The sequence below is a fragment of the Balaenoptera ricei genome, chromosome X (genome assembly GCF_028023285.1).
Source record: "Balaenoptera ricei isolate mBalRic1 chromosome X, mBalRic1.hap2, whole genome shotgun sequence".
Classification (NCBI taxonomy): domain Eukaryota; kingdom Metazoa; phylum Chordata; class Mammalia; order Artiodactyla; family Balaenopteridae; genus Balaenoptera; species Balaenoptera ricei.
Genome location: NC_082660.1, coordinates 13,564,814 through 13,579,521, shown reverse-complemented (window position 1 = coordinate 13,579,521; position 14,708 = coordinate 13,564,814). Strand labels below are relative to the sequence as shown.

At 41.1% G+C, this 14,708-nt stretch overlaps 1 protein-coding gene across 1 annotated transcript; it reads right to left on the bottom strand.

Annotated features, from left to right (window-relative positions):
• Positions 1-1,929: 1,929 nt before the first annotated feature.
• On the bottom strand, positions 1,930-2,829 carry LOC132357530 (ferritin light chain-like). The gene is made up of 2 exons (XM_059911061.1): positions 2,694-2,829; positions 1,930-2,216 (listed from the first exon to the last, which is right to left on the bottom strand). The coding sequence occupies exons 1-2, from the start codon at positions 2,827-2,829 to the stop codon at positions 1,930-1,932; spliced, it is 423 nt and encodes a 140-aa protein (XP_059767044.1).
• Positions 2,830-14,708: the final 11,879 nt, after the last annotated feature.

The window sequence follows — 14,708 nt, the reverse complement described above, 5'->3', positions numbered from 1 at the left end:
GTTCTCCAAATTCTGTTCTTGACGGGCTTTTAAGTCCATGTAAATGAGCTGGGTATTTCAAGTGCAGGTAGGAGTAGGGGGGGTCCAGATGGGGTGAAGTGCAAATCCAAGGGCAAGAATCACAACTAAGCACACTGTGGGTATGCTTTGTTGTGTTTCTACCAGCAACACTCATGAGTTCGAGAGAGCCAAAGCCACACCTGTCAAAATAAGTAAACATCCAGTTTTAACCAGGGCCCAACTCTTAGGCTTAATTTTGCAATAGTACAAGGAATTATGAAGTTAAAAGGCAACACGTTTATCCAATAAGCAGCAATTAAGTTGCTTTAGGTGCCAGGTGTGGTGTTAGGCATGGGTGACAAAAGCTTGGTTAAGGCAGCGCCCGCAGGGACTTCGGAGTCTGAGGAGAGAAAGACAGTTAGAGAAAAAAGTGCACTGAAGCGTGGAGGCCTTTCACAGGAGTAGGTACAGAGTACAGCGGGGTGTGGCAGAGAAAATAGGTGTTTGGTTTGGGGATTTGGGAGGGGATGGGAAGATCTTCACAGAGGGGTTATCTTTGAGCTAAGTTTTTGTTTTCTTTTCCGATTTTATTGAGAAATTGACATACAGACACCACTTCATAAGTTTAAAAGCATACAGCGTGGTGGTTTGATTTACATATGTTGTGAAATTTTTTTTTTAAATAACTTGATTGGGGTTGAATTTACATACCATCCTATAAAATCCTCTTGTTTTAAGCGTATAATTCAATGAATGTCAGTCAGTTTACAGAGTTGTGCAGTTATCACCACAACCCAGTTTTAGAATGGCTCCATCACCCGAAAAGATCTCTAGTGCCCACTGGCAACTCAGCTTGCCGAAGTTTTGCAAAATCAGTAGGTGCCCAGCTGTCAAGGAGGGGGAAGGAGGTTCAGGGAGGGGGAAGGAGTTTCAGGAAGGGAGGGCACAGAGGCATGGATGGACATGGTATATTTGGGGAAATGCCAGCAGTTCAATAAGACTGGAGCCCAGGGTTTGTGGGGATGGGCTTAGGGGGGCAGTTTGGGGAGGGCAGTGGGGCAAGTTTCTGGAAGTGAGTTTGGAGTGGCATGCAGGGACCAGACCATGGAAAGCCTTGCATTTCCTACTAAAGAACTAGGAGGCTTTCTTTATTAAATAATTTTTTTAATTTTATTTTTTACCAGAGGTATTCACATTTTTAAATTGAGATATAATCTGTATACAACGTGCATTGATTTTAAGTGTACAGTCTGATGAATTTTTGACAAATGTACACCTATATAACTGCCATTCCGGTTAGCATATAGGACATTTCCATCACCCGTGAGAGTTCCCTTGTACCCCTTCCCCCTCAATGCCTGCCCCCCACTGCTCCAGGAAACCACTGTTCAGATTTCTAGTTTTAGCTGTTCTAGAACTTTATAAATGGAATCATATAGTATGTACTCAGTGGTTGCTGGCTTCTTTCATAATGTTCATCCATGTTGTTGAGTGTGTTTTATTGCTGAGTAGGATTTTTAAAAACTTTTAAGTGTCTGTGATCTTTTTGAAATTGCCCAAGCAGTTTATCCACAATATATTCAACAGCTGTCTGAGGCCCTGCGTGGAACTTAACCATCTGGTGGGAGGAGGCTGGGAATATAAAAGGTATGAAACATTTACAGCACGATGTAAACATTCAAGTTGTTTTTTGTTTTGCTGCAAAAAGCTTTATTGTTTGCATTTGGTCCAAGGCTTGGGAGAGCGCTCCAGAGTAGTTAAAAAGCTGCCTAGTGGCTGCAGAGAGGGGCTTCAGGCGGACGCCCTGACACCAGAGGGGCTCCTCAAAACCGCTGGGCTCCGGACGCTCCTAGTCGTGCTGGAGGGTGAGCCTTTCGAAGAGAGACTCGCCCAGCCCCGCCTGGGGACCAGCCGGCCTGCGGAGGTTGGTCAGGTGGTTGCCATCTTCTGGATGAGTTTCACCTGTTCATCTAGGAAGCGGCTCTCCAGGAAGTCACAGAGGTGGGGGTCTGTGCGGGCACAACCCAGGGCATGTGGATCCAAAAGGGCCTGGTTCAGGTTCTTCTCCATGAGAATGGCGGCTTGCATAGCGTCCTGGGTTTTATTCCACTCCTTTTGGGACGGCTTCTGCGCGTCCTGGAAGAGGGCGCGACTGGAGGGATGGTTTTGCATCTTCAAGAGGTGCTGGGCGCTCTCGTGCTTCTCCTTGGCTAATTTGTTACCGACCTGGGTTCTCAGACTTTTTAATCAATAGAAGTTGATAAGAGGCCAGACAAGAAATTCAGGCAAGGCTTTATTGGTATTCGTGCTACAGCACGAGGGAGGGAAAACTGGTAACAGGCTACCCTGCTCGCTCCCCCTCCCTGAGGGGGAGCCTTAAATGGAGTGAGGGTAGGGGCGGGTCCAGGGTTCCCGCCATAGGGGTGGCTTAGGTGATATGCCCACCACTTGGTGGTGCCGTGTGCAGGGATCGTGCACAGTACCCTGCTTTTGCTCCCAGCTCTTCAGAAGTGGCAGTTGGGTTTTGGTCTTTTTATATCTTATTGTTCATAACTTGTCCCAACTGCACACGCATGCGGTTATTTTTAGTCCCTTGTAGTTTCTTTGTATTTTGTTGCTCGAGGAGATGTTTGTCCAGGTGCCAGCACTGCAGCAAAGGGTCCCAGAGCCCAGGTTCCAGCCTGTCTCAAATTCGCAGAAAAAGTGTCCCAGGCCCTCCAGAAACACATCACTGTGGTGGAAATAGCAGCTCAGAGAGGTGGGTGCAAGAGGCCCGCAGATGCATGTTGACCAGGCAGTTGATGGCGGCCTCCACCTGGATGGAATCATTCTGATGAATCTGGGAGCTCATGGTTGATGGATAATAAGGAGCTAAGCTCAGAAAATGGTGTTGGCTGGTCCGGAGGCCAAGGATAGCTGAGTGATTGGGTCTGAAGGTTACGACTGGAAAAAAAGGTTGGAGGGTGGTGGGGGGCTGGAGGAAGGGGTGTCTCTGGGTCTGTTCTGTCCAAACACTGTGGAAGCAAGAGACAGATCCACGGGACCGCTGCACGCACTGCCTCAAGTTTATTTTTTAATTCTTGTGAATATTTCATTTTTCTTAAAAATAACTTTATTGAGATGTGTATTTTATGCCATAAAATTCACTCATGTGTACAATTCAATAATTTGTAGTAATTTTATACAGTTGTGCCACCATCACCATGACCCAAGTTTAGAACGTTTCCATTACTCCCAAAAGGTCCCTGTGCCCATTTGCAGCCATCCTCCATCCCCATGCCCCACCCTAGGCAACCATTTATTTACTTTCTGTCTCTATAGATTTTCCTTTTCTAGACATGTCATAAAAATGGAATTATACAGTATGTGTCCTTCTGTATCTTTTTCACTTAGCATGATGTTTTTGAGGTTCATCCATGTTGTAGCATGGATCAGTACTTTGTTCTTTTTATTGCTGAATGGTATTGCATTGTATGGCTAGACCACATTTTGTTTATCCTTCTACCAGTTGATGGACATTTGGGTTGCTTCTATAAGTCTGGTATGGACATCTGTCTTGTGTAGACATACGTCTTCATTCATTTTCTTGGGTAGATACCTAGAAGTGGAATTGTGGGGTCTTATGGTGACTATGTTCCACATTTTAAGAAACTGTCAGACTGTTTTCCATTGTAAAATGGTGAACAATTTTACAATCCTGCCAGCGATATATGAGAGTTCCAGTTTCTTCACATTCTCATCTACGCTTGTTATTGTCTTTTTTTTTTATTGGAGTATAATTGCTTTACAATGTTGTGTTTCTGCTGTACAGTGAAGTGAATCAGCTATATGAATACATATATCCCCTCTTGGACCTCCCTCCCACCCTCTGCTTTTTAATTATAATCATTCTAGTAGATGTGAAGTGGTATCTCATTTTGGTTTTGATTTGTATTTTCCTAATGACTGTTGAGTATCATTCATCTGCTTACTGGCCATTGGTGTATCTCCTTTGGTGAAATGTCATTCAAAATTTTTTTAATAACTTTTTTTTAATCTTTATTGGAGTATAAATGCTTTACAGTGTTGTGTTATTTTCTGCTGTATAACAAAGTGAATCAGCTATACGTATACACATATCCCCATATCCCCTCCCTCTTGAACCTCCCTCCCACCCTCCCTATCCCACCCCTCTAGGTGGTCACAAAGCATTGAGCTGATCTCCCTGTGCTATGCAGCTGCTTCCCACTAGCCATCCATTTTACATTTGGTAGTGTATATACGTCAGTGCTACTCTGTCACTTCGTCCCAGCTTCCCCTTCCCCCACTGTGTCCTCAAGTCCGTTCTCTACATCTGCGTCTTTATTCCTGCCCTGCCACTAGGTTTATCAGTACCATTTTTTTAGATTCCATATATGTGCATTAGCATACAGTATTTGTTTCTCTCTTTCTGACTTACTTCACTCTATATGACAGACTCTAGGTCCATTCACCTCATTACAAATAACTCAATTTCGTTCCTTTTTATGGCTGAGAAATATTCCATTGTATATATGTGCCACATCTTCTTTATCCATTCATCTGTTGATGGACACTTAGGTTGCTTCCATGTCCTGGCTATTGTACATAGTGCTGCAATAAACATTGGGGCACATGTATCTTTTTGAATTATGGTTTTCTCAAGGTATATGCCCAGTAGTGGGATTGCTGGGTCATAGGGTAGTTCTATTTTTAGTTTGTTAAGGAACCTCCATACTGTTCTCCATAGTGGCTGTATCAATTTACATTTCCACCAACAGTACAAGAGGGTTCCCTTTTCTCCACACCCTCTCCAGCATTTATTGTTTGTAGATTTTTTGATGGTGGCCATTCTGACTGATGTGAGGTGATACCTCCTTGTGGTTTAGATTTGCATTTCTCTAATAATTAGTGATGTTGAGCATCTTTTCATGTGTTTGTTGGCAATCCGTATGTCTACTTTGGAGAAATGTCTATTTAGGTCTTCTGCCCATTTTTGGATTGGGTTGTTTGTTTTTTTGATATTGAGCTGCATGAGCTGTTTATATATTTTGGAGATTAATCCTTTGTCAGGTGCTTCATTTGCAGATATTTTCTCCCATTCTGAGGGTTGTCTTCCCATCTTGTTTGTGGCTTCCTTCGCTGTGCAAAAGCTTTTTAAGTTTCATTAGGTCCCGTTTGTTTATTTTGGTTTTTATTTCCATTACTGTAGGAGGTGGATCAAAAAGATCTTGCTGTGATTTATGTCAGAGAGTGTACTTCCTATATTTTCCTCTAAGAGTTTTATAGTGTCCAGTCTTACATTTAGGTCTCTAATCCATTTTGAGTTTATTTTCGTGTATGGTTTTAGGGAGTGTTCTAATTTCATTCTTTTACAGGTAGCTGTCCAGTTTTCCCAGCACCATTTATTGAAGAGGCTGTCTTTTCTCCATTGAATATTCTTGCTTCCTTTGTCAAAGATAAGGTGACCATATGTGCGTGGGGTTATCGCTGGGCTTTCTATCCTGTTCCATTGATCTATATTTCTAAATATAGAAAGTGTTCTAATTTCAATCTTTTACATGTAGCTGTCCAGTTTTCCCAGCACCATTTATTGAAGAGGCTGTCTTTTCTCCATTGTATATTCTTGCTTCCTTTGTCAAAGATAAGGTGACCATATGTGCGTGGGGTTATCGCTGGGCTTTCTATCCTGTTCCATTGATCTATATTTCTAAATATAGAAAGTGTTCTAATTTCAGTCTTTTACATGTAGCTGTCCAGTTTTCCCAGCACCATTTATTGAAGAGGCTGTCTTTTCTCCATGTATATTCTTGCCTCCTTTGTCGTAGATTAATTGACCATAGGTGCGTGGGTTTATTTTGGGGCTCTCTATCCTGTTCCATTGATCTATGTCTCTGTTTTTGTGCCAGTACCATCCTGTCTTGATTACTGTAGCTTTGTAGTATAGTCTGAAGTCAGGGAGTCTGATTCCTCCAGCTCCGTTTTTCTTTCTCAAGATTGCTTTGGCTCTTTGGGGTCTTTTGTGTTTCCATACAAATTGTAAAATTTTTTGTTCTAGTTCTGTGAAAAATGCCGTTGGTAGTTTGATAGGGTTTGCATTGAAACCGTAGATTGCATTGGGTAGTATAGTCATTTTCATAATGTTGATGCTTCCGAACCAAGAACGTGGTATATCTTTCCATCTGTTTGTATCCTCTTTGATTTCTTTCATCAGTGTCTTATAGTTTTCTGCATACAGGTCTTTTGCCTCCTTAGGTAGGTTTACTCCTAGGTATTTTATTCTTTTTGTTGCAGTGGTAAATGGGAGTGTTTCTTTAATTTCTCTTTCTGATTTTTCGTTGTTGGTATATAGGAATGCAAGAGATTTCTGTGCATTAATTTCGTATCCTGCAACTTTACCAAATCCATTGATTAGCTCTAGTAGTTTTCTGGTGGCATCTTTAGGATTCTCTATGTATAGTATCATGTCATCTGCAAACAGTGACAGTTTTACTTCTTCTTTTCCAATTTGGATTCCTTTTGTTTCTTTTTCTTCTCTGATTGCCATGGCTAAGACTTCCAAAACTATGTTGAATAATAGTGGGGAGAGTGGGCAACCTTGTCTTGTTTCTGATCTTAGAGGAAATGCTTTTTGTTTTTCACCATTGAGAATGACGTTGGCTGTGGGTTTGTCATATATGGCTTTTTTTATTTTGAGGTAGGTTCCCTCTATGCCCACTTTCTGGAGAGTTGTTTTTTTTTTTATCATAAATGGGTGTTGAATTTTGTCAAAAGCTTTTTCTGCATCTATTGAGATCATCATATGGTTTTTATTCTTCAATTTGCTAATATGGTGTATCACATTGATTGATTTGCATATATTGAAGAATCCTTGCATTCCTGGGGTAAACCCCACTTGATCATGGTGTATGATCCTTTTAATGTGCTGTTGGATTCTGTTTGCTAGTATTTTGTTGAGCATTTTTGCATCTATGTTCATCAGTGATATTGGCCTGCAATTTTCTTTTTTTGTGACATCTTTGTCTGGTTTTTGTATCAGGGTGATGGTGGCCTCGTAGAATGAGTTTAGGAGTGTTCCTCCCTCTACTATATTTTGGAAGAGTTTGAGAAGGATAGGTGTTAGCTCTTCTCTAAATGTTTGATAGAATTTGCCTATGAAGCCCTCTGGCCCTGGGCTTTTGTTTGTTGGAAGATTTTTAATCACAGTTTCAATTTCAGTGCTTGTGATTGGTCTGTTCATGTTTTCTATTTCTTCCTGGTTCAGTCTTGGAAAGTTGTACTTTTCTAAGAACTTGTTCATTTCTTCCACGTTGTCCATTTTATTGCCATGTAGTTGCTTGTAGTAGTCTCTTATGATCCTTTGTATTTCTGCGGTGTCAGTTGTTACTTCTGATTTTTCATTTCTAATTCTGTTGATTTGAGTGTTCTCCCTTTTTTTCCTGATGAGTCTGGCTAATGGTTTATCAATTTTGTTTATCTTCTCAGTGAACCAGCTTTTAGTTTTATTGATCTTTGCTATTGTTTCCTTCATTTCTTTTTCATTTATTTCTGATCTGATCTTTATGATTTCTTTCCTTCTGCTAACTTTGGGGGGTTGTTTTTGTTCTCCTTTCTCACATTGCTTTAGATGTAAGGTTAGGTTTGAGATTTTTTTTTGTTTCTTGAGGTATGATTGTTTTGCTGTAAACTTCCCTCTTAGAACTGCTTTTGCTGCATCCCATAGGTTTTGGGTCGTTGTGTTTTCATTGTCATTTGTTTCTAGATATTTTTTGATTTCCTCTTTGATTTCTTCAGTGATCTCTTGGTTGTTTAGTAACGTGTTGTTTAGCCTCCACGTGTTTGTATTTTTTTTTTTACAGTTTTTTTTTTCCTGTAATTGATATCTAGTCTCAGTGTTGTGGTTGGAAAAGATGCTTGATACAATTTCAATTTTCTTAAATTTAGTGAGGCTTGATTTGTGACCCAAGATGTGATCTATCCTGGATAATGTTCCATATGCATTTGAGAAGAAAGTGTATCCTGTTGTTTTTGGATGGAATGCCCTGTAAGTGTCAATTAAGTCCATATGGTCTAATGTGTCATTTAAAGATTGTGTTTCCTTATTTATTTTCTGTTTGGATGATCTGTCCATTGGTGTACATGGGGTGTTAAAGTCCCCTACTATTATTGTGTTACTGTTGATTTCCCCTTTTATGGCTGTTAGTGTTTGCCTTATGTATTGAGGTATTTCTATGTTGGGTGCATAGATATTTACAATTGTTATATCTTCTTGGCTTGATCCCTTGATCATTATATAGTGTCCTTCCTTGTCTCTTGTTATAGTCTTTATTTTAAAGTCTATTTTGTCTGATGTGAGAATTGCTACTCCAGCTTTCTTTTGATTTCCATTTGCATGGAATATTTTTTTCCATCCCCTCACTTTCAGTCTGTATGTGTCCCTAGGTCTGAAGTGGGGCTCTTGTAGACAACAAGTGTATATACGGGTCTTGTTTTTGTATACATTCAGCCAGTCTGTGTCTTTTGGTTGGGGCATTTAATCCATTTACATTTAAGGTAATTATTGATATGTATGTTCCTATTACCATTTTCTTAATTGTCTTGGGTTTGTTTTTGTAAGTCTTTTCCTTCTCTTGTGTTTCTTGCCTAGAGAAGTTCCTTTAGCATTTGTTGTAAAGCTGGTTTGGTGGTGCTGAATTCTCTTAACTTTTGCTGGTCTGTAAAGCTTTTGATTTCTCTGTGTAATCTGAATGTGAGATCCTTGCTGGGTAGAGTAATCTTGGTTGTAGGTTTTTTCCTTTCATCACTTTAAATATATCCTGCCACTCCCTTCTGGCCTGTAGAGTTTCTGCTGAAAGATCAGCCGTTAACCTTATGGGAGTTCCCTTGTATGTTATTTGTTGCTTTTCCCTTGCTGCTTTTAATATTTTTTCTTTGTGTTTAATTTTTGTTAGTTTGATTACTTTGTGTCTCGGCGTGTTTCTCCTTGGGTTTATCCTGTATGGGACTCTCTGTGCTCCTGGACTTGATTGACTATTTCCTTTCAAATGTTGGGGAAGTTTTCAACTATAATCTCTTCAAATATTTTCTCAGACCCTTTCTTTTTTTCTTCTTCTTCTGGGACCCCTGTAATTCGAATGTTTGTACGTTTAATGTTGTCCCAGAGGTCTCTGAGACTGTCCTCCATTCTTTTCATTCTTTTTCCTTTATTCTGCTCTGTGGCAGTTATTCCCACCATTCTATCTTCCAGGTCACTTATCCGTTCTTCTGCCTCAGTTATTCTGCTATTGATTCCTTCTAGAGTATTTTTAATTTCAGTTATTGTGTTGTTCATCGTTGTTTATTTGCTCTTTAGTTCTTCTAGGTCCTTGTTAAACGTTTCTTGTATTTTCTCTATTCTATTTCCGAGATTTTGGATCGTCTTTACTATCACTACTCTGAATTCTTTTTCAGGTAGTTTGCCTATTTCCTCTTCATTTATTTGGCCTTGTGAGTTTTTTGCCCTTTGCCTGCAAGATATTTCTCTGTCTTCTCATTTTGTCTAATTTACAGTATTTGAGGTCTCCTTTCCCCAGGTTGCAGGGTCATAGTTCCTCTTGCTTCTGTTCTCTGCCCCCAGTGGTGAGGTTGGTCCAGTGGCTTGTGTAGGCTTCCTGATGGGGGCGACTGGTGCCTGTGTTCTGGTGGGTGGAGCTGAGTCTTTTCCCTCTGAGGAGCAGGGCCATGTCAGGTGGTGTGTTTTGGGGTGTGTGTGAGCTTAGTATTACTTTAGGTAGTCTGTGTGCTGATGCGTGGGTTTGTGTTCCTGTCTTGTTTGTTGTTTGGTGTGAGGCGTCTAGCACTGGGAGCTGCTGGCAGTTGGGTGGAGCCGGGTCTTGGATTCAGATAGAGGCCTGCATGAGAGCTTTTGGCAGTTAATCTTCTCTGGGGCCGGGAATTCTCTAGTGATCCAGCGTCCTGGACTCAGTGCTCCAACCCCAGAGCCTCAGGCCTGACTTCTGGTCAAGGGACCAAGACCCCACAATTCACTCATCCTGGCAAAAAGGGGGATTAAAAAAAAGAAGACGATGACTAACAAAATCCCAGACAAATGGTGAAAAGTAAAATCAAACAAACAGAAACAAGGAAACACACACACACACACACACACACACACACACAAAAGAAACAAAAACAGAACCAAATAAATCAAAAAGTAAGAGAACAACCAGACAAACAAAAGAACCCAAGAACGAAATCAAACAATTAAAAAGAAAGCTGACAAAAACAAAAAACAAAACCAAAGCAGAATGGCAACTGAAGAATTGAAGCAAAGAAACAAAACAAACCGACAAAAATGATTAAAAAAAGAAAAAGAGAAAGGGGAAAGAAGACAGAACAACAGAAAAGCAATGTAGAAATATATAAAAAAAGAGAAGATATATTAAAGAAAAAAAAAAAAAGACAAACGAAACCCCCAGAGAAGTGGTAAAAACAGAATCAAACAAACAAAAACAGAAACAAGGAAACACACACACGTAAAAGAAACAAAAACAGAACCAAATAAAACAAAAAGGAAGAGAACAACCAGACAAATAGAAGAACTTGAAAACGAAATAAAACAATTAGGATTAAAACTAACAAAAACACATAATCTAAAAACAAAACCAAAGCAGTGTGCCAACTGAAGAATAAAACAAGGAAACAGAACAAACCGATAAAAATGATTTAAAAAAATAATGATAAAATAAAGTAAAAAGAGAAGAAACACAGGACAACAGAAAAGCAAAGTAGAAATGGACATATATTTTTTAAAAAAGAAGAAAGGTATATTAAAAAGAAGAAAAGAATAAGAGAACAGAACACAGAACAACAGAAAAGCAAAGTAAAAATAGAAATACATAAAAAAATATGTTATAAAACACAGAGATCCCAAAAGACTAAATAAAAAAAAATACTAAAACAACAACAAATGAACAACAACAAAAAAGAGAAACCAAAACAAAAAACAAAAAAAAGAGCCAGACCCAACAACAGAATGAATCAAAACATAATAAAATTATTAGTAATAACTATGTTTCCCTGGGGTCTCTGCTGTAAGTGTCCTTGCACACACCATGAGCCACAGCCTACCTCTGCCTCCCCAAAAGGCTCTCCTCTGCCTCTGGGCTGGTCTCTGGACCTGCTGTGGGCCCTGAGGGCATCACTCAGACTCTGATCTGGCCCAATTTCTGCGTGTGCTTGCCCCTAAAGTCCACAGCTGCCAGGGCTAGGCCGTTTTCATTTGCAGGAACACTCATTATCTACTCAGATTTTTCGTAGATGCAGGGTCTACCTAGCTGATCACGGGGATTCAATCTGTAGCTTGTACAGCTGATGGAAAGATTTTCTATCTTCCTTAGTCACCCTGTCCCTGGGGTTCAGCTTTGGTTTTATCCCCACCTCTGCGTGTGGTCCACCCACAAGAGTCTGGTCCTGAAGCTGCCTTGGAGCTCTTGGGTCTGCCCCTGTGAAGACAGGGTGCAGAGAAGGTATGACGGCTTGGATCGCGGGAGCCCCAGTGGCATCATATGCACAGGGAAGCCAATGGCCACAGGCGCAAGAGATATGTCCAGTGAGAGCCTTTTCTGGTGCCTGGCGTAAGTCGCGTGAGGCCCAGCCCTGGCCAGACTATTTTTTTTTATGGCCCCGCACCTGGCACGTGAGGGCCAGTTCTGAGGGGGCTTTTTTTTATTGCTCGGCATCGGGCGCTTAAGAGCCAGCCCTGAGTGGGCTTCTTTTATTGTCATCGGCAGGTGCTGGCGTGTGGGGAGAGAGCAGTTACAGTAGTGACTCCTCCCCCTGTGTGTGACTCAGCAGTAGCGCCCTGCTTCCATGGCAGTCCTGTCTTCCTCTGTAGGCATTCCCTCCCGTCCCCTCAGTCCATTTCCCCACAGCCAACAGCAGTTCTCGCTCCGGGCCTGTTCTCCAATCCCCACACACCAGCTCCCAGCCCCCTTACACACCTGTGAACACACATCCCAGTCTGGGGCACGTAGGGCTGTAGTATGGACCATCTGTGTATTTCTCACTCTGTCCCATCTGCCACAGGTCAGCCACGTCACCCTCTTCTGACAGCCTCAAATGCTTCCCTTCTGTCCCAATTGATTTCCCTGTAGGAGAGGGGTTTTCCCGAATTCGGGAATCTCTCCTCTGCTTCAGCTCCCCTGCCCCAGGGTGCAGGTCCCATCCTGCTTCCTCTCGTCCTCCTCCCTTTTTTCCATCCTACCCAGTTATGCAGGGATCTTTATAGTCCTTTCCGGTGTCCAAGGTCTTCTGCTAGTTTTCAGCCGGTGTTCTGTGAGAATTGTTGCATCTATAGATGTATTCCTGATGCATCCTTGAAGAGAGATGAACACGTCCACCTACTCCTCCACCATCTTGAATCTCCTACCTTTATTTTAGTTTTAATTTTTTTTAATTTTTAGTTTTTGGCTGCATTGGGTCTTCTTTGCTGCACGTGGGGTTTCTCTAGTTGTGGCGAGCGGGGGCTACTCTTTGTTGCAGCGCACGGGCTTCTCATTGCGGTGGCTTCTCTTGCGGAGCACGGGCTCTAGGCATGCGGGCTCAGTAGTTGCGGCACGCGGGCTCTAGGGCTCAGGCTCAGTAGTTGTGGCACATGGGCTTAGTTGCACCGTGGCATGTGGGAGCTTCCTGGACCAGGGCTTGAACCCATGGCCCCTGCATTGGCAGGCGGATTCTTAACTACTGCGCCACCAGGGAAGTCCTCATTCAAATCTTTTGTCCATTAAAAAATTTGGTTGTCTTCTTTGAAATTATTTGTTGTATGAAAACTCAACATGTATAAAGGACTAGGAAAGTTCAAAGAATTGGATTTTTGAGTACCTGAAGGTTAAATAGGTCTATAGCCTGAGAAGGCTGAAGAGGTGGGCATAGTCCTGACCTTGTAGAGCAGCTGTCCCCAACCATTTTGGCACCAGGGACCGTTTTCATGGAAGACAGTTTTTCCATGGGCGGGGATGGGGGTGGGTTGGGCGGGGGTTCAGCTGGTAGTGCGGAGCGATGGGGAGTGATGGGGAGCAGCAGATGAAGCTTCGTTTGCTCGCCTGCCACTCACCTCCTGCTGTGCCAGTCCACAGCCTGGCAGTTGGGGACCCCTGTTGTAGAGCTGCATTGTCCAATATGACGGCCCCTAGCCACATGGGGCTGTGAATCATGTGAAATGTGGCTTGTCCAATTTGAGATGCACTGTATATATATTGCAAAATGATTACCACAGTAAGGTTCATTAACACATCAATCACCTCACATAACTATATCTTTTTTGTAGTGATAACATTTAAGATCTACTTGAATTATTGATTACATATTGAGATGATCATATTTTGGATAGATTGACTAAAATTAAATATAGTATTAAAATTATTTTTACCATTTTGAAACTTTTTGAAAAAATATGGCTACTATGAAATTTAAAATTCAATACATGGTTCCCAATATATTTCTGTTATATAGCACTGTTTTAGAACCTTGACCATCAGGAATTTGGATCTTCATTTGCAGAGAAATGGGAAGGTATTTTAAGCATGGGGAAATTATGACCATTTTTTTGAAAAAAAGAAAGGTAGTGTGGAGAATAAATTAAGTAGGAAGAATAATTAGGGTGGGCAGCTTTGCAATAGTCCAGATGAGAGATGATAGTCACTTGGTGGTGATTGGGAAAAACAGCTTTCTGCTCAGTATCTCTAATATAATTACAATTTTGGAGAAAATATTTTTTAAAATGTATGTAGGAGGGTGTCAAGGCAAATATCAAATGGAATGTCCTTCACAAGGGAGCTAAGATCCTAGGCTCTTCTGTGTCTAAAGTGAAGATGGAAGGTTACTTGGGGGCACATACACTTGCTCAAGGAAGAGCCACTTAAATGGCAACTCTAGACTGTGCAAAATGTGCACTAGAGCATGATACAGACTTGGCTTTGACCCTGATTGAGGGGAACCACTGGAGTGTTTTGAGCACAGGAGTGACATAGCCATCGTTATTGCCTTAAAATGTTGTTATTGTTGTTGAGGTATAATTGACATATAACATTATATTAGTTTCAGGTGTACAACATAATGATTCAATATTTGTATATACTGGGAAACGATCACCACAGTAAGTCAAGTTAACATTCAAGTCATTACATTTTAATTGTAAGATGATGTTGGCCGCTGTGTTGGAAATAGACTGGAGGGGGCGAGGGTAGGAGAAGAAAGACCATTTATTTAAACAATTCTTAATTGGTAAGCATTTTCATCGTTTCTAGTTTTCTCTAGTTTTAAACAACAGAGTAATCAATGTTGTGCAATAATAAAATTATTTATTTAAAATAATAAAAGGAACAGTGTAATTTTATTACAGCCTTCCTTTATTTTCTTCAGGTGAATTCCAAGAAACGGAAGTCCTGTTCAATGAGGTCTTCTGTTATTACGGCTTTTTATATATATATATTGCCAAATTGCCTTCCAGAAAGTTGGATCCAATTTATAATGCTGCTTCCTGCTACTCATGCCAGCCCTTGGCAGTAGTATTACTCCTTCTTAAACTTAATTGAGCAGCAGCTCCAAGTATGGCTTTAATAATTCTTATATGAATTAGCTCATTTTTTTTCTCCCATGAAACACCTCTCCCCAGTGTCCCCTAGTTCAGCTATTCCATTAAACTTTGGGTAAATTATATAGTCAATCTTTTC

What these genes read in the sequence shown, in the direction of transcription:
- LOC132357530 (XM_059911061.1), bottom strand. Translation starts at nt 2,829, where the DNA reads ATGATTCCATCCAGGTGGAGGCCGCCATCAACTGCCTGGTCAACATGC. An exon ending in CCTGGGACACTTTTTCTGCG is followed by an intron (nt 2,217 to 2,693) that starts AATTTGAGACAG and finishes AGGTCGGTAACA; the next exon opens with AATTAGCCAAGGAGAAGCAC.